Genomic DNA, 21,599 nt, shown 5'->3' on the forward strand with positions numbered 1-21,599 from the left:
CCGGCCGGACGGCCGGCGGCCGCTGCCGTGGCGGTGCGGCTGCCCCCGCCTCCTGTCCTCCCCGCTCCCCCTCGGCGGTGCGGCTGTGAGGAGGTGTCGCGGGCTGGGCCGCGGGTTCGCGTGGCTGCTGGTTGAGGGGGCGGCTGGCGGAGCGCAGCGTGGCCGCCGGCGGAGGACTCCCCTCAGGCAGCGGCGGGTTGTGGCCGTGCTGCCGATCGCGGCTCCCAGGGGTGCGGCGGGGGAGTGTAAAACGTCTTCAGCGTATCCCACCCTGCGCCTTCGTCTTAGAAACTTTTAATGAGCGTGCCAGTGTCAGCGGGAGCTCTCTGACTTGCTCGCAGCACCTGCTGTCATTCCGATGCACAGTAACGTTTCTTTTTTTTTTTTTTTTAAATCTATCAGTTGTTAGTGGAAATGCCTACAATGCAAGTCGTTTCTTCCTACCAGTGTGCTCTGGCAGATATTGTTCCCATAATATCCATGCTGACAAACTGATCTAAGTATGGATTAGCTAAGTGGATGGTTAGATGGAGTGAAAAGTCAACTGCTGGAATCAGACAGCTGTCATCAGTGACACAAAGACCAGCTGGAGGTCAGTCACTATAGTGCTTTACACCAGGGTTAAATACAGGGGCCAGTACTGTTTGGCTTTATCATTAATCATCTGGATAATGTGCTAGAGTGCTGTCTCAGCAAATTTGCAGATTATATGAAACAGGGAGGAGTGGTTATTACAGCAGATAGTTCTGCTACTATTCAGAGGGACCCTGACAGGCTGGAGAATCAGGCCAAGAGGAACCACATGAAGTTCTACACTGAAAAATGCCAAGTTCTGCACTAGGGGAGGAGTAATTGTATCCACCAGTACAGGCTGGAAACAGATGGTCTAGAAAACTGCGTGGCAGGAAAGGACCTGGAGGTCCTCGTGGACACCAAGTTGACCATGAGCCAGTAATGTGGCCTTCTAGTAAAGAAGGCCAAGAACATCCATAGGACATCGAGGTGCTTGAGCGAGTCCAAAGAAAGGCTACAGAGCTGGTGAGGGGTCTGGAGAACAAGTCTTATGAGGAGCGGCTGAGAGATCTGGGGTTGTTCAGCCTGGAGAAGAGGAGGCTCAGGGGTGACCTCATTCCTCTCTATAGGTACCTTAAAGGAGGCTGTAGAGAGGTGGGGGTTGGTCTATTCTCCCATGTGCCCGCTGACAGGACGAGGGGGAATGGGCTAAAGTTGCACCAGGGGAGGTTTAGGTTGGATATTAGGAAGAACTTCTTTACCGAAAGGGTTGTTAGGCATTGGGGTGGACTGCCCAGGGAAGTGGTTGAGTCACCATCCCTGGAGGTACTTAAAAGACGTTTAGATGTAGAGCTTAGTGATATGGTTTAGTGGAGGACTTGTTAGTGTTAGGTCAGAGGTTGGACTAGGTGAGCTTGGAGGTCTCTTCCAACCTAGATGATTCTGTGATTCTGGGCTGCACTAAGAAGAGATTTGCCAGTTGGTTGAGGCAAGTGATTCTTCACTTTTACTCAGCACTGGTGACACCACATGTTGAGTATTGTGTCCAGTTCTGGCCTCCCCAGTGCAAGAAAGACATGAACATAAAGAAGTGTGCCCAGCAAGGGGCCACAGAGATAAAGCCTTAGAACATCTGTGATAATTGGAGAGTGTAATTGTTTAGCCTGTAGAAGGCTCCGGGGAATCTTACCAATGTGTTTAAATATCAGGTGGAGAGGGTGACGGGAGGCAGAGCCATACTCTTCTGAAATTGAAATTTAAGAAATTCCATTTAAACATAAGAAAGATTTTTTTTTTTTTTTCACTGTGACCATGGTCAAGCAGTGGAACAGTTTGCACAAAGAGGCTGTGGAGTCTCTGTCCTTGCAGATGTTCAAAACCTGCTGAAGGTGTCCCTGCTCTGACACTCCTGTGAGATTGCTTGCATCCTCAACTATGTTTTGATTATTTATAAAATATCCCTTTGTGCCTACTCAAACTTAGGGTAAGGGTGACCTCTAATATCATTGCTGATGAGATAATCACAGTCCAGAAGTGGTCAGCTTGAAATGTGAATGGAACAGCAGGCTACTAGAATTTTGCTTCTCCAGTGAAACACTGAAGCAATAAAAGAATGAGAAGAAAGCAAAAATTTATACAGAATCACAGAATTGTGGGGTTGGAAGGGACCTCAAGAGATCATCGGGTCCAACCCCCCTGCCAAAGCAGGTTCCCTAGAGCAGGTTGCCCAGGTAAGTGTCCAGACGGGCCTTGAATATCAGAGAAGGAGACTCCACAACCTCCCTGGACAGCCTGTCCCAGTGCTCCATCACCCTCACTGTGAAGAAGTTCTTTTGCATGTTGGTGCGGAACTTCCTGTGCTCCATTTTGTGGCCATTGCCCCTTGTCCTATCCCCACAAACCACTGAAAAGAGGTTGGCCAAATCCCTCTGTCTCCCACACTTCAGTATTTATAAATAACACAAATATATTTTATTGATAGTTATGACCGAAGGTCAAATACCGTAACTGCATATATTGTTTAAAGTATTTGGTTACTTGCTTATTTGTTTTCTCTTTTTTGGAGACTAACAAAAGATAAAATTAATAAAGTCGGCTGTGCTGAAGATTTGGAAAAAACAGTGCTGGAAGCAGGAGCTGGCCTACATCAATTCATTTTATGTTAACAATAGATGTAGCTTGCAGTGAAAGTTAACATAGAGTTTGTCTCACTATGTGTAAGGGTATAATGTTTGTGTGGAAAATTATTAATTGATGTCTGATCTCAAAGAGAAAATGTGATTGTTTATTTTGGGGAATGAAAGGAGTGCAGTTCCAGTTGTCTTGGTATAAATGTCATGGAAGTTAAAGGTGAGGTTGCTTTCAAGATCTCATCTAGATTGCATGCTGAGCATGAGCTATGTAAATGAATCCTTTCATCAACCTACAGAACATGTCAGCAATTCAGGTTATTTATGTATACTCTGTTACTTAACTGCTTGTAATAACAGTTGATGGTCCAGCTAGGTTTAGTGATACAGTGTCATGAGTGAGGAATAGAAATGTTTCTTTAGGCTAATGGCCACATCCAAAGGGGCTGTTAGAGCTGTAGGTTTTCCAGTTTGCATTGTGTCCCTCATGCTGATGTAACCTGTGACGCACACGTGCCATATCCTGAGTGTATTGGTTCTCCCGAAGAAGCTGCTGCTGCTGCTCTCTCAGTTGAACTCTGATTTCTTTAAGGACTTTTGAGCATTGGATGAGTCTGAGCAACTCCTGGCGCAGTTGCCGATTCTCAGCTTTTACTTGTTTGATATGCTGAATTAGAGATTGTATTGCTGCTTCTTCTGCTCTCTTGGTGAGAACCTGGATCTTCTGGTGAGAGTCCACCTCACAGTCAGCCTTGGCCTGCAAAAATCTGCTCTTGATTTTGTGCATTTGTTCTGAATGCTGGATCTTTGTGACCAACAATTCCTTCTCCAACTCTTTAATCTTTTTCATCTGTTCTAACTGCAGATCTTTGAAATGCTGCAAGTCTTCAACTTCCTTGTTCATAAGAGAATACTTTGCCTCCATATTCATCAGATAGGTTTTTACCTCCTTTTCTTTTTCTGTATATTGCGAGATTAGCTTCTCTTTCTGCTTCCAGACCTGAGACAAATCAATTTGGTTCTGGTCATTTAGTGTTATTATTAGATTCTGGCACTTCTGGCTGTGTTTTGTTATGTAGGAGAGGTAAATGTTACTCTCTTCCCGATTCCGTTGGGCTTCTTCTTCTAGGAATTTATTCTCCTGCAGGAAATACTCCACTTTTCCCATGTATGTGTTCATATGTTCAGTAAGAATTTTGTATTCCTTCTGCAAGTATGACTTCCTCTCTTTGACAAGTGTCTCCATATCACTTATTCCTTTGGATATATCTCCATTCTTGGTTCTTACTCCTTGCTTATTTTTCCTAGTACCAGTGGTGTCTTGTTTAATCTGCTTTGTCACGGATGCCATATTCCACAGAGGGGTATCAAATTCTGGCAAACTGTAATGGAAAGGGAAATTATGAATTTTTAGTGAGCATTTGTGTCACATGTATGATTAACATTGTTTTTTCTCCCCAATCATGCCATCTAATGTCCTTTTGTTTTCAGTTGTTCATTACAGCAGCCAAAATGTTTGACCTAGAATTTCTCTTATCTCACCTATGTCTTGAGTTGAAGAACACAGGCACGTAATGTGCATGTGCATTTTTACGTTCATAGGTAACTGAGGAGAAGTAGTTCTGCTAATTGAAAACCACATATCTTTTTTTAAATTGTTGTTGTTTTATAATGTTGTGTTATTTCTCTACTTTGGAGAACAAAGTCAAATTCCACTGAGGAATTATTACAGGATTACATTCTCTGTAGGTGGAAGATCTTCTGTATAAAACTTCAGCCAGCAAGTAAGCACTGAAGGCTAAATAAAGGGATGTCTGAAGCTTATGAACATGTATGTTGATAAATTCTAAAATGTAACTGCTAGGTCATCATGCTAGACTAGAAGCTGTCTGTATTAGTCTATAGAAAACATTAAGGAGAGAAATACAGGTTAAGCCTCGTTCTTCCGTAAGGAAGGAGAAAAAGCATCTTGAGTACTACTGAAGCACAACACCTGAATGTTCCAGAATCCTGGCACCCTATATGAAGTACAGGCCAACACTCTTGTCCCCATGAGGTGTGTCCTCAGTGACTATTAGAGCATGCATAGGCACTGTGGCTGATAGTTTCCTCTCCAGTTCCTCTGGGGTTTGCAGCCCTACCAGGGTAATCAAGACACACAGAAGTTTCAGCCAAACCTGCACTCTTACAGGATAGAGACCAAATCACACTTTTGCTGCTGCACCTGCACAGTAAACAAGTGTTTCCTGACGTTCAGACAGAACCTCCCATCTTCCAGTCTGTGCCTGTGGCTTTTGGTCCTGTCATTGTGCACTAATAAAAACAGTGTGGCTCCTTCATCTTTGCACACTCCCTTCTGGGCAACCTGCTCTGGGTGGCCCTGCTTGAGCAGGAGGATTGAACCAGATGACTCCCCAGATGTCCCTTCCAACCTCAACCATTCTGTAATTCTGTGAAATTAGGAGGGTAACATGTAATGGAGTGCAAAAGACAGTGAGATAACTTTGACCAATCAGGCAGGTTGGGGCTGCAGGTGAGAGGAAGAGCCAGTTCTGGAATGGGCACTATAAATGTGAGCATAGGACCTCTGTGCTTCTTATTCTTAGATACACACCCAGGTTTCCATGGAAAGAGAACAACATCCCAGAGCCCAGTGTGAGGAAACGTGCAATGCTAATAAAGGTAAGACTTATCAAGTTGCTAATAAAATTGACCAGTGTAATATGCACTTTAGGACATAGGATATTTTTCCAGAAGAGACAAACATGAATAACAGTGTTGAGGCACAGTAGCAGTATAGAAGCTGAATGTGTCTGAAATCTACGCTTTTTCCTTTAGTTTCAGAATAATGTTTTTGTTGATCTTGTTGTCTGTGTGGCACAAGTTCACGCCAGTAAGTATAGCTGAGCACATGCTGAAGCTGAGAAATAAGTTAGAAGACATGTTTTGTAATGTTTGGGAGATAAGAAGTAAAGATGATGGGATATTGGTCAATGCCCTATATTGCTCTTAAAAATTCATCTTCTGTATGTATCCAATGATTAAAATAGAGTACATCATAGGAAATAGGTATCTAGAAATTAGGCGTAATTTTTGTGATATCAGTGAGGAAGAGAACTGTTGAAATAACAGTAATTGGTAATATAGTTATTTGAATATATATTCAGACAGTTTGAGCACTATGCTACAATTCTACTTAAAGAATTTGCTAATTTTTAAGCAGTCATCTTATCAGAGGTTTCATTTTTTAACATACAACATTAAGTATTAAAACTGCTGAGATACCTGCAATATAAGAGAGACAGTTAAGTCCACAACAGATACTGAAGGAAGGAAAAAGCATCAGTATTAATGGTCCTTGCAAATATAATCAGAAAATAAAGGAGTGAATTGTACTTTGTACAGAATTTCTAAAATACTTATTCAAAAGAGGAACAGTGCAATCAAGTATTTAGAACTGGAGCGAAGTCCGAGAAGTCTAATGTTTTTAATGAACATTTATAACTAAAACTTACTGTATCCTACTAGAACTGGTAGTCCCTTTTAAAGAACATATGCAAAATTTGAGTGGATAGGTGAACTAAATAGAAAAAATATATTAATCTATTGTCATAGTAACAGCAGAACAGTGTCCAAGCTAGGAATGTGGCAGCTGCATCAGAAGTAGGGTAGGCATAGGGAAACGTAAGAATGCGTGCAGAAATCAGTGCAGTTGTGTTTTGGGGAACTGAGTTTCCAAAGAGCTAAAAGGTTGTCACAATGGAAGGTAGTAGAACTGAGTTAATGCTAATTATGTGGTTTTATGGGAAAGAAAATAGCAGAGCTGTATGAATATTAGGGAAATGACTAAATCTGCATGGAAAGAAACAGGCCTTGCTAAAGTTATTATTATACAAAAAGTGTTGAAAAACAAAATAACAACAACAATACTGACCTTTCCTGCTTTTGGGGTCTTCACAGAGTTTCCAGATAGCTCCTTCTGGCTTGCTGATTCTGGCTTACTAGACGGCATTTGCAGATAGCTAAATTGTGATCTCTGAGCAATGGTGGTGTTAGTAAGCTGTGTGTGTCCATGGTGATGAAATACCGCGAAGTCACAAGAGAAGTTCAGTAGCGAGATTCTCAGAGCCTTTTCACTTCCTGGCTTGGTTGTGAAGCCTGACTGTGATGCTCTTTGTTACCTATTGGAGTTAATTTAGCAGACACATGAGGGCACTTTGGCTTATGAAAATGTGATTTTTAGTGGCCACTATATAAAGAGGAAAACAGTCTCAGCTACCTACTAGTATATGCTGAAGGAAAAGGTATGTCTTAAGCCATGATCATCCTTGAGAATTAGATGCCAGTATCTACTCAAGCATTTCTGGTCTGTATGTTTGGGTTTTCTTTCCAACAGGTTGGCAAGCATTTCTATATTTCACAAAGATAGGAAGGGATGGATGTGGGGAAGGAGTATTTGTGACATATCAAAAGTAGATTAAAGAAGGGATTTTTGTAAATGAAGTCCTTATTTATGGAGGGGTTCCTCATTTTTAAAAGGAAATTGGTAGCTAGGGATGCATTTCCTGATTTTTGTAGGGAAAATGAGAGAATATGGTAATGCTAATTCTGGATTTGCCCAGAGAATTATGGTGTCTGTGGGCTGGTTGATCACTGCCAGGATGCAAGCTAATATGCTTGAGAGTGGTCCAGCACCTGGCAGTATCACAGAATCATAGAATCGCTGAGGTTGGAAGGGACCTCTGGAGGTCATCTGGTCCATCCCCACCTACTCAAGCACGGCCACCTAGACCAGGTTGCCCAGGACCATGTCCAGAGAGCTTTTGAAGGTCTCCAAAGAAGGAAACTCCACAACCTCTCTGGGAAACCTGTACCAGTGCTTGGTCATCCTTCACAATAACAAAATGCTTCCTGATTTTCAGATGGCTTCTCTTGTCTTCCAGTTTGTGCCTGTTGCCTCTTGTCCTGTCACTGGGCACCGCTGAAAACAACCTGGCTCCATCTTCTTTTCACCTTCCCTTCAGTTGTTTCTGGACATTGTAAGATCCCCCCTGAGCCTCCTCTTCTCCAGGCTGAAAAGTCCCAGCTCTCTCAGGCTCTCCTCACAGGAGAGGTGCTTCAGGCTCTTGATCATCTTGGTGGATCTGTGTTGGATTATTTCCTGTACATCCACATCTCTCTTGTATTGGGGAGCCCAAAACTGGACCCAGCACTCCAGGTGTGGCCTCACTAGTGCTGAGCAGAGGGGAAAGATCACCTCCCTCAACTTGCTGGCAATGCTTTGCATAATGCAGCTCTAAATACTATTAGCTACCTTTGTGGTAAGCACATATTGCTGGCTCATGTTCAACTTGCTGTCCACCAGACTCTCCAGGTCATGTTTTCCCAAGCTGCTTTCCGGACAGGTGGCTCCCAGCATGCCCTGGTGCCTGGTGTTATTCCCCAGGTGCAGAACTCAGACCTCATGAGGTCCTTGTCAGCCCACCTCTCCATCCTGTCAAGATCCCTCTGGATGGCTGTCCTGGTTTCAGCTGAGACAGAGTCAATTTTCTTCCTAGTAGCTAGTATGGTGCTGTGTTTGTGGTTTAGGATGAGAATAATGCTTATAATACACCGATGTTTTAGTTGCCGCAGAGCAGTACTTACACTTGGTCAGGGACTTTTCAGCTTCTCATGTTGTCCTGCCAATGAGGAAGCTGGGGGTGCACAAGAAGCCAGGAGGGGACACAGCTGGGACAGCTGACCCAAACTGGCCAAAGGGGTCTCCCATACCATAAGACGTCATGTGGAAAAATAAAGCTGGGGAGGGTGGGGGTGGGGGGTGCTGCTTGGGGCATGGCTGGACGTCGTTTGGTGGTTGGTGAGCAATTACATTGTGTATCACTTGTTTTGTCTATTTTTTGATCATTATTATTATTATTGCTTTCCCTTCCTTTTCTGTTTTCTATTAAACTGTCTTTATTTCAGCCCATGAGTTTTACTTTTTTCTGATTCTCTCCCCCATCCCAATGGGCAGGGGGTAGTGAGCAAGCAGCAGTGTTTGTTGTAATCGCAAAGGATTAGATACCAAATAAAAAGCCAGCAACATCTTCAGCTGCTTCAGCTGTCCAGACTCTATCACCAGAGCATAAAGGGTACACTGGACTAATTTTCCAGTGTTTGCCTGGCTGTGCACATCAGTAGCTATTTGAATCAGTGTATTCAGACATGCATCTTGTAACAGGTATGTTCTTATAGCTTTGAGAGCCCTTATGAACATGAACCAGAAAAATAAAACTAGTTGTTTATGAGAACTTTGTTGTACTTATTATTTTGTATATAAATCTTCATGTAGTAGTAGAGACTTACACCTTAGGTATTTTTTGTCCCATTTTTCTGTTTAAAAAAATAATGCCCGCCTACAGATCACTAGTCAGGTCTCCCTTATTCAATGCATTGACATACTTTAAGAGTTATAGCAGCTTGATTAAAAAAAAAAAGTGTCTCTCTCTTTTTTTTTTCCTTTCTTTTTTTTTCGTTTGTAGAAATTGTGTTGGTTTATTCCTCTTATTGGGTTCATTTGTATTTTGAAATCTTGGCAGCTGTCTACATATTTCCTTAATGCAAACAGTGAACCAGCAGGCTAAAGAGACCTGTCATAGGGAAGTCTCAGCATAACTCTACCTGGTTTTCTTTGCTTAGAAACAAATTTTATTAATAAAACTTGTGTCGTTAACCATTTAAGATACTGTGAATGTGTCTTTTGTGACATTTAGGCAGTGGACAGATCTGAAACTGCCTACTGGACCTGTTGCTTTTATTTGACACTTTTTTTTCAGCTTTCAGTAATTGGGAGCAGTGCTTTCCATGTTCTCTAAGACTGGTGCAGAGAACTTCAGTGCATCAATTGTGTTGAATGGCCTGTGGAGAACAGTCAGACTTGTTAGCGTCACTGATAAGCACCAGCCTCGGGCAAACAGGGAGTTAAGCATTTTGCTTCCATTTATCTTTTATACAAACTTTGTGGATGGAGGTCCAAAAGCTTGATGTGAGACGTTGCTACAGTACGTTGTCTTGCAGTGGCAGAACGATCCTATTTTGGCAGCAGAACAGAATCTTGAAGACCACGGTGCCTGGAGTGAAACCTTTTGCTTGATTATTTGTAAAATGAATATTAAAGTTAACGTCCCATGATACGAAGTATGAAGCTTAATGATGTACATGCTAAACGTATATGACTATAGTACTCAACTCTCCACCCAAATCATGTAAATGTCACCCCAGGGAAGGAAGAGATAAGGTTAGGATATAAAAGAAAAGTGTTAGTGTTAGGAAAAAGGGTTAGTGTTAGCATTAGTTAGATAAAGTGAGAGAAAAGTTAGAAAAAAGTAGGGGGAGAAAGAAGAGATTGGAGACCTAGAAGAGGCAGTTGAAGGGCTCTGCTCTTTCTCCTCCACCAAGACAGGGGCACCTTCCTGGTAAGCTCTGTGCCTTTAACTTTTGGCGAGGAATACCAAGGACAGAATTTTGCTAGCGCTATTAATATATATTTGTGCTACTGCAGTAAGTGTATTTATCAACGGCAATTCCGAATGTTATATCTGTCACCTTACTAAATGCTTTCAACTTTGCAAAACTGTCTCAGTGAAAGTCTTTGTCAGGGCTCTGAATCAGGCAAATGTTTGACTACCCTTTCATGCCACAGGGTCTGTATACATACTCACTGTTCTGTGTGCTTTACTTTCAGAGCTCATCAATGTATTTGCCATTCATAGGAACAAGAAAGAGCTGTCTAAATATCATAAGCTTGTATATAAAACTAATATGTTGATCCACATCCTAGAGAGATTTTGTTTCTCTAGGTATATAATAATATAAACTTGGCTTCTCTGTGGCACGGGACACTGAATTTCAATGGTTTACCCATTCATCAAGCCTGGCTATTTGTGACCAAAGTACAAGTTCACAGAAAAACATCTATCCATACTTGAGTACAGTAATAATGGAGAATCCGCTACTTAATTTGTTTATTGTAATGGTTGATTGTTTCACATAAAAATGTGAGAAAGTAAAATTTTATTTTCTAATTTCAATTCTACAGCTTCAAATTTTCTTGATCTGTAGGCTGTTTCCTGCTAAATTGTAGTGTCCTCTACTCTTCAGTCTTTTTCTACCCGTGAAGATTTGTGTGTGTGGTGGTTTGATGTCCCATTTTTTATTTTTTCTGAAAGAAGATTGACTTGCTTTTTTAAGCATTTTTCTCCAGGTCATGAATAATTTTCCGTCTCTTATATACAATCTCAGTCTGTCAATGTTCTTTTTAAATGTTTTATTCTAGTGTGTATGTAGCGTACCATAAAAAAGTGAGAAGTGCAGCAAGACTTACTAGTTTGTAGATTTGCCCTGTCCTAGCAATCCAAGCACTCTCTGATGCTGCCTTAAAGCTCCCTCTGGTCTGCAAACAGTCCCAAAGCCTGCCCCAAGGCTCCCAAACACCCCCACACCTGCCACTTGAATAACCCTGTCCAAGAAATGCGGAGAGAAGGAGGTGCTGGAAGAGCCATGCGTTGTTGTGGTCTCAGAAACTTTTCTGGCCTCTCTTTGTAGATGATGAAGCCAAGTCTGACAGTTGAAGAAGCATCACAGTTGGGAGCTCTGCACAGATCTGTGGCTAGCCATGGCAGATGAACTCTGATTTGCAGCATGATCACAGCTAAGTCCTGGGGCTGTGGTGTATGTGAGTGAGGCTGGAATGTAGTTGGCCTTTAGTTGGCGATGTTGTTTGGGAGGAGCTGGAGGTTGTTTTCATGAGACTGAAGCAGCGTGCATGCATTAGGCAGGAGATGTGCAATACCTAGCAGTGGGAATTTAAGTGATGTGCAAAGTGGTTGAGTAACTTGGGTTACAAATGTTCACCAAAAGTGTAATAAGCTAAAAAGGCCCGCTTATATCATAAGAAATATTTCCTAGCTACAATATTTTACCCTTGTCCTGACTACTCTGTGAGAAATTTTCTATTAAGTCCTTAGGGTGAGATTTGCTGGCCAGACAAAAAGGCTTTTGAGGTGGTGTTAGTGATGCCAGGAGTGATGTTACCAATTGTCATAAATGCCTCTCTGTGTGCAGGTGGTTATAGGTTCATGGTTGTAGGTATCACTGTCTCTTGATGAATGTCCATGAAGCAGGGATGAAATGCAAACATATTAATTGTCCCTAATATGGATGAACTAGTGTTTACAATGTAGGTAGGTTCAAGGGAAATGCAGCCTAGTGCAGTCCTATGGATGAGTTCTTGCCTATGGTTACATTTGAGTGCTTAAAACCAAGCCTAGAATCACCAACTGCAAAGTGTTTCTGGCGTGTGTATTCCTGTTCTGCTGCACTTGCCAATGAAGGGGTAACTTTTAAAAACTGGGGGGAAAAATTCCTCAGCTCCTCTTTATTGTTTTATCTGCTCTTATGTGCTGTGGCATTTCTTGCTCAAAACTAAGGTTTTGGAGTAATTCAGTTACAGTTTATTGTGAAGTTTGTTGTTTATGGTTTCTCACTTGAGGACTGTGGTTTGTTACCTTATTTTGAGGGGCTTTGGAGGGGCTCAGTCAAGGTTTACAGTTTACTCATTTACTGATCAAAGTACAGGATTTAAACTGACCCTCAGCCCTAAGCGGTAAAAGCTTAATGACCATTTGAAATATTAGATTTGCAGTTTATCCCTTAAGGTTTAGGATTTACAGATTACTGTTAAACGGAACAGTCTAAATCCTTAGCATACTCTGTAGGCCCTGAACAGTAGGCTTTGAAGCTTTCTTTGGGATTTGTAACCTTACCCTGTGCCATCCAGTGTTCAGCTTTTTGCTCTGATCTGGGGTCTTGTCTGACATGGTTTGAGTATGACACACTGGAACAGACTGCTGAGGTGGCGGGCAAACTGAGAGCTCTAAAAATTTATTGCAGTGCTTTTGTCTAGGCATACGTCTGCAGAAGTGCAGATAGATAAGATCAGGGGTTTTCCTCTCAAATACTAGAACTGAATCCTATCCCTGATGGAAAAAACTGGGGGAGGCTGACAGCTGCTTCACGATTCTTATAGAAGCAGGTGTTCTAGCATGCAGGAAACTGACAGAAACCTCATGAAGTTTGAAAAAGGGAAATCCCAAGGCCTGCAGGTGGGGAGGGGACATCCCCATGCACCAGTATATGCTGGGAGCCACCCAGCTGGAAAGCAGCTTTGCAGAAAAGGCCCTGGGAGGATCATGGTGGACAGCAAGTTGAACGTGAGACAGCAATGTGCACTTGCAACAAAAGTAGCTAATTGTATTCACAGCTTCATTATGTAAAGCATTGCCAGCAAGTTGAGGGAGGTGATCTTTCCCCTCTGCTCAGCACTGGTGAGGCTACACCTGGAGTGCTGGGTCCAGTTCTGAGCTCTGCAGTACAAGAGAGACATGGACATATTGGAGAGAGTCCAACAATTGGCCAGAAAGCTGATGAAGGGAGTGCAGCATCTCTCCTATGAGGAAAGGCTGAGAGAGCTGGCACTGTTCTTCCTAGAGAAAAGAAGGCTCAGGGGGATCTAATCAATATCCATAAACAACTGAAGAGAAGAGTGCAAAGAGGACAGAGCCAGGCTCTCCTGAGTGGTGCCCAGTAACAGGGCAAGAGGCCACAAACTGGAACACAGGAAGTTCTGTCTGAACATCAGGAAAGGCTTCTTTACTGTGTGGGTGGTCAAGCACTGACACAGGTTGCCCTGAGAAGTTATGGAATCTCTCTCCTTGGAGATCTTCAAAAGCTGCCTGGGATATGGTCCTGGGCAACCTGCTCTAGGTGGCCAAGCTTGAGCAGAGAGGTTTGTACCAGATGATCTCCTCATGTCCCTTCCAACCTCAACCATTCTGCAATTCTGTGAAACTAAGGTAAATTTTGTTAAAAATTGTTATTTTTGTCTTCTGGAGGCAGCACTGAGGACTAGGTAACCCATTTCTACTCTGTGAATATTGTTTACTGTATCTGGCTTAGCTTTACTTTGGTTGCTTCACTTTTTTTAATCTTACTCTCATTTGTGAAAAGGAAAAGATAACACAACTTATTGTTTTGATTAATTGTCATGGCTGAAGCTGAAAAAATTGGGAAAAGGCAAACTGGCTGAATAAATGGCTTTAAAACTGAAAGCTGTCTCTATCTCCGAACAAGTGAAGCCCTGTTTCTCCTAATGGGCAAGGACCACTGTTAAATAGTCATCCAGGATAGCAGATCACCAATGCTACTGTGTTTGCTTGCAGCAATATGAGATGTCCCCGGTATGTCTAGGGGCTGAGGCATGCATTGATGGTGCTTTGAGGGAGGTGGTTTGGGGGGGGTGGTGGTGCTTGCAGACAGCTTCTCATCAGCCACAGTGATCCCTACAGCACACCTTGTAGCCCTTTTGGCGTGCACAGACACCCTTCATTTGTATTTTGTAGTGCCCCAGACCCTTCTCTTTGACCTCTGAAACCCTCAGTTCACATTTTGGGTTGTACCCGAAGCTTCTGTCTGCTTTTCTGCATGTGGTTGTTTCTGTTGCAGTGTTCCATAGGTCCCACTCAACAACTGTATAACCCTATCTCCCACAATCATCAGGGAAAATCAAAAGAATCAATCAGAGCTTGAGAAATATTATATCTAAAATGCGTGTAGAAAACAATATGAAACGGCTGAATGCCTTACCAATTGCTTTGATGCATATAACGCAGAGGCCAAACCAAACAGAATTAACACCAGCTGAGCTATTATTTAGCAGACTCTGAACTCTTATGTAGTAGCAAAGACTCTCTTGTTGGAAGGGGATGAAAGGTTAACTCAATATGTATTGGAAATCCAGAAGTACATAAAATCCTTCCGGTGCCAAACTCAGCTTCTTTACTGTGGGGGTGACAGAGCACTGGAACAGGTTGTCCAGACAGGTTGTGAAGATATTCTCTTCTCTGGAGATACTCAAACCCCACCTGGATGCCATCCTATGCAAGATGCTCTAGGTGATCCTGCTTGGCAGGGGGGTTGGACTAGATGAGCTCCAGAGGTCCTTTCCAACCTCACCATTCTGTGATTCTGCAATACAGCAACCAATGCCTTTAGAAGTCCCCCTACAAAACAGGAGATTATGGATAAAGGTACATTAAAAAAATATAATAAAAAATCAGTGAAGCCCAAGGTAGGAAAGGCTTTTCTGGTATTGTTAGTTTCCCTTTCTGCAGTACCTGTAAAGGAGAAAAACACTTGGATATGTCATTCTCATGGAAAGTTTGCCAGGACTGAAGAAGTAAAGGATCCACTGAAAAATATATTGAAAAATCAAAACAAATGAGTTGTTCAGGATAAATAAAATAGACTTGACATTAATTGTAATATTGTTAAGACTGTATTTACTACTAGTGGTGTTATTGTTAATTCTTAATCAATGTTGAGAATTAAGGCAAAGGGAAGGGTGAATGCTACTGGTTTAAGTAAGCACACAAAAATAAATATAACAGTTTGGCGAAAGCTGAGGTAGATTATAAGAACAAAAACTTAATAATGATTGGGTTAGGAAAAAAATCAAAAAAAACAACAACAAACTATTACTCTATAATCAGGTGCTGACAAAGTAGTGTGTAAAATGGGAAAATCAATTTAAAATTGATAATCAGGAAAGAAGCAAATTTCACAAAGTACCATTGGTATGATATCTTTAAGAAATATTTGCCTGAGGCCATTTTAATGTTACATTTAATAATAAATTCTGTTGTAATTCTGTTAATTTTGTTGTAATTCTATTAATTTTAATCATCTTGCTGTTTCTGTGCACTGTTTGCTTGCACTTTAAAATGTAGGTAGAATTTTTGATTAAGTGCTTATGCTGTGATATGGAAGAAGATATAGGCCTAGATGGCCCCAAGAAAAGCAGGGGACTGTGAGGAAAGGGTTAACCATTTTGCCCTGCTCTGCAAGAAAAGAGTTAACCATTCTCCTAGCAGTTAGGCTCTGATTGCTGTTCCTGGTCAGAGCTGCAAACAGAGGCATGAGCATTTTCTGTGAGATATGGTAGGAGCAACAAACCAATATGTGACAAACACCAAAAGCCCTGTTTTGAGAAAACTTCAATTCTGTGAAAACAAAGGTCTCAGGGAGACACAAACAGAGGACTGGGGCCTCTGCATCTATCCCCCACTGTAAGACCTGCTTTGCATGGAAATGAGGGAAGATATTCGTGGAGTCAAGGACTGGTGTGATGATATGATTGGATAAGTTTGTGTAACATTTTGTTGGAAAATGTACGTAAGCTGCTGCAAATTGTAACTGGTGTGTGTGTGTCATTTCTCCCTCTCATTTCTCTAATGGAGGAGAGGTTTCACGATCATGGCTAACATTTAGTAAAACACTGCAAATCTGTACTTGGATCCTGTTTCCTCCTAGGTCACGGAATGTTCTGAGTCACTTTTGTGATGCTGAGCAACTGAGGGCTCTTCCTTTAGCTTTCAGCAAGCTGTTCTTGGGAGCTGGGCACACTTCTGCTACCCTGGTAGCTCCATCTGTCCCTGATAGGGATAATGGCAATGGCTCTGTGTTGCATATGAGCATTAGCTAACGGGGCAGGTGGGATGGGCCGCAGCTAAGGGGAGAGGGTTGATGCAGCTGTTGTGCTCATGGTGATCGTAAACTGGATGGGCCAGTGCAGCCATGGTGTTGTCCAATAAAAAGTTCAGATTCATTACTTAGTGTGCAATAAACCAATCCACGCACGAGGTCAAGATATTGTTTTATTTCAGAATTGTGCAAGTCTCAGTACAAGGTGGTTTCCCACTAAGCAGGCATACCCAAAAATTTCCCACGCCACACTTTATACAATCTCTTATCACTACATTTACATGTTAGCACGATCCTCTAACTTCGATTTGGTTGCTTAATTAACATACTGCTGACATGACAAAATAATTCTGCACATTCTCAGAGGGGAAGGGTCTCTTGTTGGGCCGGCATCTCTTAGCCTAGAGGCATGATTTTTAGTAATATACTGAGGACAGTTCATATCATAATACTTCTATCATTGCCGTTCAGCCAAGTATTTCTAACAAGTTGATTAGTAACAAGCTCAAGGGCATGTGTGTCAAATTTTCCTTACAAAATGGTCCTCTTGATTAAATAGTTTCTTAGTTATCCTTCCAGTAGATATCTTCGAGGCCTGGATCATCTTTGCCCTTGCCTTGAAATACATATTTTAACAAAATAAAATTAACTAGTTCCTGGCATTATAATCACCCCCTTTGAGACTTATCTAATTTATCTATATTAGATTAATCTTACCTATCTATCAACCTAGTACAGCATCTACAGGTGCATTGTATTATTACATGCAAAGGAACAAAGAATATTACTATCATAATTGTTAGGACTAAAATTTTCCTCATCCATAATTTCAAATCTGGAAATCAACCACTATCAGGCTTTAGAAAACCCCTTATGAAGCCATCAATTCAAAAGGGGTGTTATGGCTTCAGGGATTCAAAAACACTTCTTGGTTTCCTCACTCCCTGGCTTCTTGACTACACTCAACCAACAAAAGACTGTTAATGTTTTTAACCCCCTTATCTTCTGACTTAAAGAAACTTACACCTTTACACAGAAAGTATATCTTTGTTATTGTGATCTACCTTATCCATAAAGATACACTTAAATTTATATAATCTCAGACTATAAATTTATGGTTCATTAACTTAGCGATTTTCAGCTTGATTTCCTCTTATAGCGTCTGAATTGCCCCTTTGATGCACTTTACAATGTATCACTGCTACTTCCTTGGGCTGGTGGACTGCCTCAAGTATTTTCAAAATCTCATTCCCGTTTTTAAGTGTGGTGCCTTGCAACAACAGTCCCTTCTCTCTCCAAAAAGCACCATATACATGTATCACTCCAAAAGTAAACTTTCAATCTGTGTAAATATTAACTTGTTTTTCTTTTGCCAACTCCAAGGCTCTTGTGAGTGCTACTAATTTAGCATTCTGTGAAGAAGTATTAAATGGCAATATTCCTACCTCTTTTTCTTTGGTTATTGTCACCATTGCATACCATGCTTTTCTCTCTCCATGCACCATGTAACTGCTTCCATCCGTGTAGAATTCTTCATCCGGATTCTTAAGGGTTGTGAGTGTGTCTCTCAAATCCAGTGGGGTGGCATATACCTGTTCAATAACTTGCAAGCAGTCATGGTTAATTTCCTCCTCTTGGTCTAATGGCAATAATGAAGCAGGATTCAAAGTACTATGTACTTTTAATTGAATATCATCTTGCTCTAGCAGCAGTACCTGGTATTACCTAAAACTGCAGTTACTGCACGAGGCACATGTACTGTTACTTTCTGTCCCATTGCTAATTTTCACACCTCTTATATCAATTACCTGCTCCAATCTTTTTCTTGTATCTAACTTCATCAAGTATCAGTTTACCTTACCAGTTTTGCTTCTGCCTTGAGCTCTAACTTTACTGTTTCTGCTGATCTTGCTCTCCCAGATTTCTCAGCTGACCATACAAATGGTACCACTGCATCCTTAATTTCAGTCAGTACTTGGATCCTGTTCCTCTCCCGAAGCGTCTTCAAAATTTTCCTGTAACAAACATACTTGCACCTGCCAAGGATTATTTTCATGGATATGTACTTGGATTTTTCCTTTCTTGAAAGTTATTTGGGCTCCCAGCTTATGTAATAAGTCTCATCCTAACAGAGGCAGTGGACATTCTGTTAAGTGTAAAAATTCGTGAGTAAAAACTCGCTTCCCAATTTGACGCTTAATTGGTTACAAAAAGGTCTTAACTTCTCACTTTCCAATGTCCCCAACCACTGGCATAGAAGATTTACTCAGTGGTGTTTTACAGCTGTTTAGTACTGAGTAAGTGGCTCCTGTAACTACCAAAAAAATTACAGTTTCATTCCCCAGCTTTACTGGAACCAGGAGCTCTGCTGGAGTACTGGATAATTCTGTGCCCAATCCCCTTCAGTCTGATTCTTCCACGTCAATCATTAACAAGTCCACTTCAGGAATACTTGTTAATTTTGGCTCTCTGGTTTCACTTTTGGGTATTCCATCTTCCAGTGCCCATCCTCCCAAAAATATGCACACTGATTTAACCCTAATGGGTCAGTTGGACAAGTAAATATTGCGTCTGTCCCTTGTCCTCTTCCTCTGCCTCAATTTCCCATTATACTGCCTCTTTCCCCTTTTTAAAAATCCCCTACTACGTGACAATCTGTGAGCTTGAACCACAGCTGTTGCAAGCAGACTTGCTTGCATTTTTGCATTCTTCTGTTTCTCTTTCTGTCTTTTCTCCCTTTCTAGTTCATCTCAATTATCATATACTTTATATGCTATCTGAATGAGTAGGGAAATAGACATTCCTGAAAATGCATGCACTTTCTGCAACTTCTTCCAGATACCAAAGGCTGACTGTCCTATGAACAGGATGTTAAATGTTACTTTATTTGCTTCATCATCAGGTTTTAAATCTGTCTGTTTTCTGGCTATTTCATACAGTCTTTCATAGAATGCTGAAAGGTTCTTATTTGCTCCCTGAGTCACTTGATACAACTTGGACACATTCTTAGATTTTGGTAGCCCATGCTTAACTCTGTACAAAATTAACTGCTGATATTGTTTTACAAGCATTTTACCTCTGCCTGTATTCAGATCCCAGGTAGGTTCCAGCTCTGTCATGAACCTCTCTGGTCCTTCCCTTACATTAATCCTTCAATTTTTCTCATTAGCCTTCTCTAACACCAACGATCTCTCTTCTTATGTTCAACAAAACCTGCATATCTTTCCAGTCAGACCTTGTTCTTTCTGCTGTCGGACTAAATCCTTCTGTCCTCTCCTACTCATTTCCCTGTCTTTCATTCACAACACTTCCCTGATCCAAATCTCTTTCATCAGATACCAAAAGCTGTGCATCCTCTTCCTCCTCATTCTGTTTCAAACACCTCTTTCCAATACTACGTGCTGAACCTAGTAAAATTGTTATTCTCTATATCAGACATCATATCATCATCATCACCTTACCGTCAAGTGGTGCAGGGTTACCTGGACGCTGGGACTGGCCGGATCCTGGTCGGGATGTTGGTGATGCAGGGCCACAGTAGTGCCAGAAGGCACCCTTGGTCAGGCCGTGGGACGTGTGGGGTGGGGGTGTCACGAAGCGTGTGCAAGGGGAACTACAGCGCGTCGGGACCGTGCCAGAGGAGTGGGGTGGGACCGGACAGGGAGCGGGTAAGCGCGTATATCGGCTGCAGCAGCGACAAAACCGAGCAGGGGCCGGTCGCGACGCAATTCTCCCCTCCGTCCCCAGGGCGGAGCTCTGCGCTCGGCGTGGGCTGCCGGCTCCCGCACACTCGTCTGCGCGGCAAGCCGGGAATTAAAGTCTTCCGGCACCGGACTTCCGGGTAGCCGTGCTCTTCTGCGGGGCATGCCGGGAGGAGTAGTCTTCCGGTACCGGACTTCCTGGTGACTGTGCTGCTGCGCGATGCGTACTGGGAGGTGTAGTTCCGACACGAAGCTACCGGGTGGACACGCTGGTTTGTGCAGCGCACCAGGAGGCGCAGTTTTCCAGTACTGGACTTCCAGGTGTCTGCACTGGTATGTAGGGAACGTACAGAACCGTAGTTTTCTGCCACCGCACCTCCCGAGAGCAATGCAGATCCATGAGATACGAGGGTTAAGGTCCGTTTTAGGGTTTGGGTTCAGGTTACTGCTTGGGTTTTGGTTCAGGTTTCTGGCTTAGAGATGAATTCCCCAGCGAGATGACCTTTTTAAAATGGTGCTATTCTTTTGATTAATTTCTATCAAAATAATTTCCTTAATATCTAATCTCCTTGAAAGCTATCCTTACTGTAGCAGTGCTACAGTGCTGGTGGCTGTATTGTGAGGGAGGAGAAAAAGCACAAACCTTCTTCCCATCACAAAAATCATGATTACAAATTGGGCAGAACTAGAGACAATATGGACAAAGGAGTCATTTGGCTCAGATGACTCAAAAATAAATAAATACATAAAGGATAGGGTGTAAATGTACCAGGAAGCAATGTAAGAATTCTCAGTGCAAGGAGGGGATGTTAACATTTCACTTCATGTTATCAGAATAATTTTGTCACCCACAGTCCTATTAGAGATGCCTAAGGCATAAATCCTGACATCCTGCTGATCATCCAGAGAGGGTCAGAGATAATGTACACAGGCCCCAAACCCTAGACACAGGTCCAACGCTGTAGATGCAGTCCCCAGACACTAAACACAGACCCCGCTTTGGGGCCTTCCTATAGGATTCAGGGCCTGTGTCATGACTTCGGGGCCTGTGTCTAGGCTTTGGGGCCTACATCTACGCTTTTGGGCCTTTGTCTAGGGTGTGGGGCCTGTCTGTAGTGTGTGGGACCTGTCTGTAGGGTTTGGGGCTTGCATCTAGGGTTTGAGGCCTGTCTGTAGATTTTGGGACCTGTTTGTATGGTTTGAAGCCTGTATGTTTTGTTTGGGGCCTGTTTCTAGCTTCTGTGGCCTGCATCTAGGCTTTGGGGCCTTCATCCAGGGCTTTGGGCCCATTTTTATGTTTTGGGGCCTGTCTGTAGGGTTTGTCTGCTGCCTGTGTCTACGGTTTGGTGCTTGTGTCAATGGACTGGGGACTATGTCTGTTGTTTGGGGCCTGTGTGTAGCATTTGGGGCCTGTGTCTAGGGTTTGGCACCTGGTTGTAGTATTTGGGGCCTTTGCCTACACTTTAGGGCTTGTCTGTATTGTTTTGTTAGAAACAATCTGCAGCCAGTAACACAGGCTCAAGCGAGGATGAAGTATGCATGTATGCAGTCAGTGAAGTATGCATGCACTATTGCAATTCCTGTAGGTAATAATAAATTATCTAGGTATGCATGCATTATTGCACTTCCATAAGGTAATAATAAATTATCTAGATATGTATGCACTATTGCAATT

At 42.4% G+C, this 21,599-nt stretch overlaps 1 protein-coding gene and 1 long non-coding RNA gene across 8 annotated transcripts in view; one reads left to right on the forward strand and one right to left on the reverse strand.

Annotated features, from left to right (window-relative positions):
- The first annotated feature begins 237 nt into the window (after nucleotides 1–237).
- Nucleotides 238–21,599, forward strand: part of LOC106048749 (uncharacterized) — a 35,571-nt gene continuing 14,209 nt past the window's right edge. Inside the window, exons 1-3 of one of the 7 annotated variants that reach the window (XR_010828865.1) lie at nucleotides 238–365; nucleotides 448–592; nucleotides 5,249–5,324. This is a non-coding gene — a long non-coding RNA (uncharacterized lncRNA). Of the gene's footprint in view, nucleotides 366–414; nucleotides 593–4,019; nucleotides 4,788–5,248; nucleotides 5,325–20,116; nucleotides 20,258–21,599 lie in introns of those variants that run through there. The other 6 variants (XR_010828862.1, XR_010828866.1, XR_010828864.1 and 3 more) reach the window with 6 other exon arrangements.
- On the reverse strand, nucleotides 3,067–3,993 carry CCDC166 (coiled-coil domain containing 166). The gene has a single exon (XM_013200847.3). The coding sequence runs from the start codon at nucleotides 3,991–3,993 to the stop codon at nucleotides 3,067–3,069; it is 927 nt and encodes a 308-aa protein (XP_013056301.3).

Source organism: Anser cygnoides, chromosome 2 (assembly GCF_040182565.1).
Source record: "Anser cygnoides isolate HZ-2024a breed goose chromosome 2, Taihu_goose_T2T_genome, whole genome shotgun sequence".
Taxonomy (NCBI): Eukaryota; Metazoa; Chordata; class Aves; order Anseriformes; family Anatidae; genus Anser; species Anser cygnoides.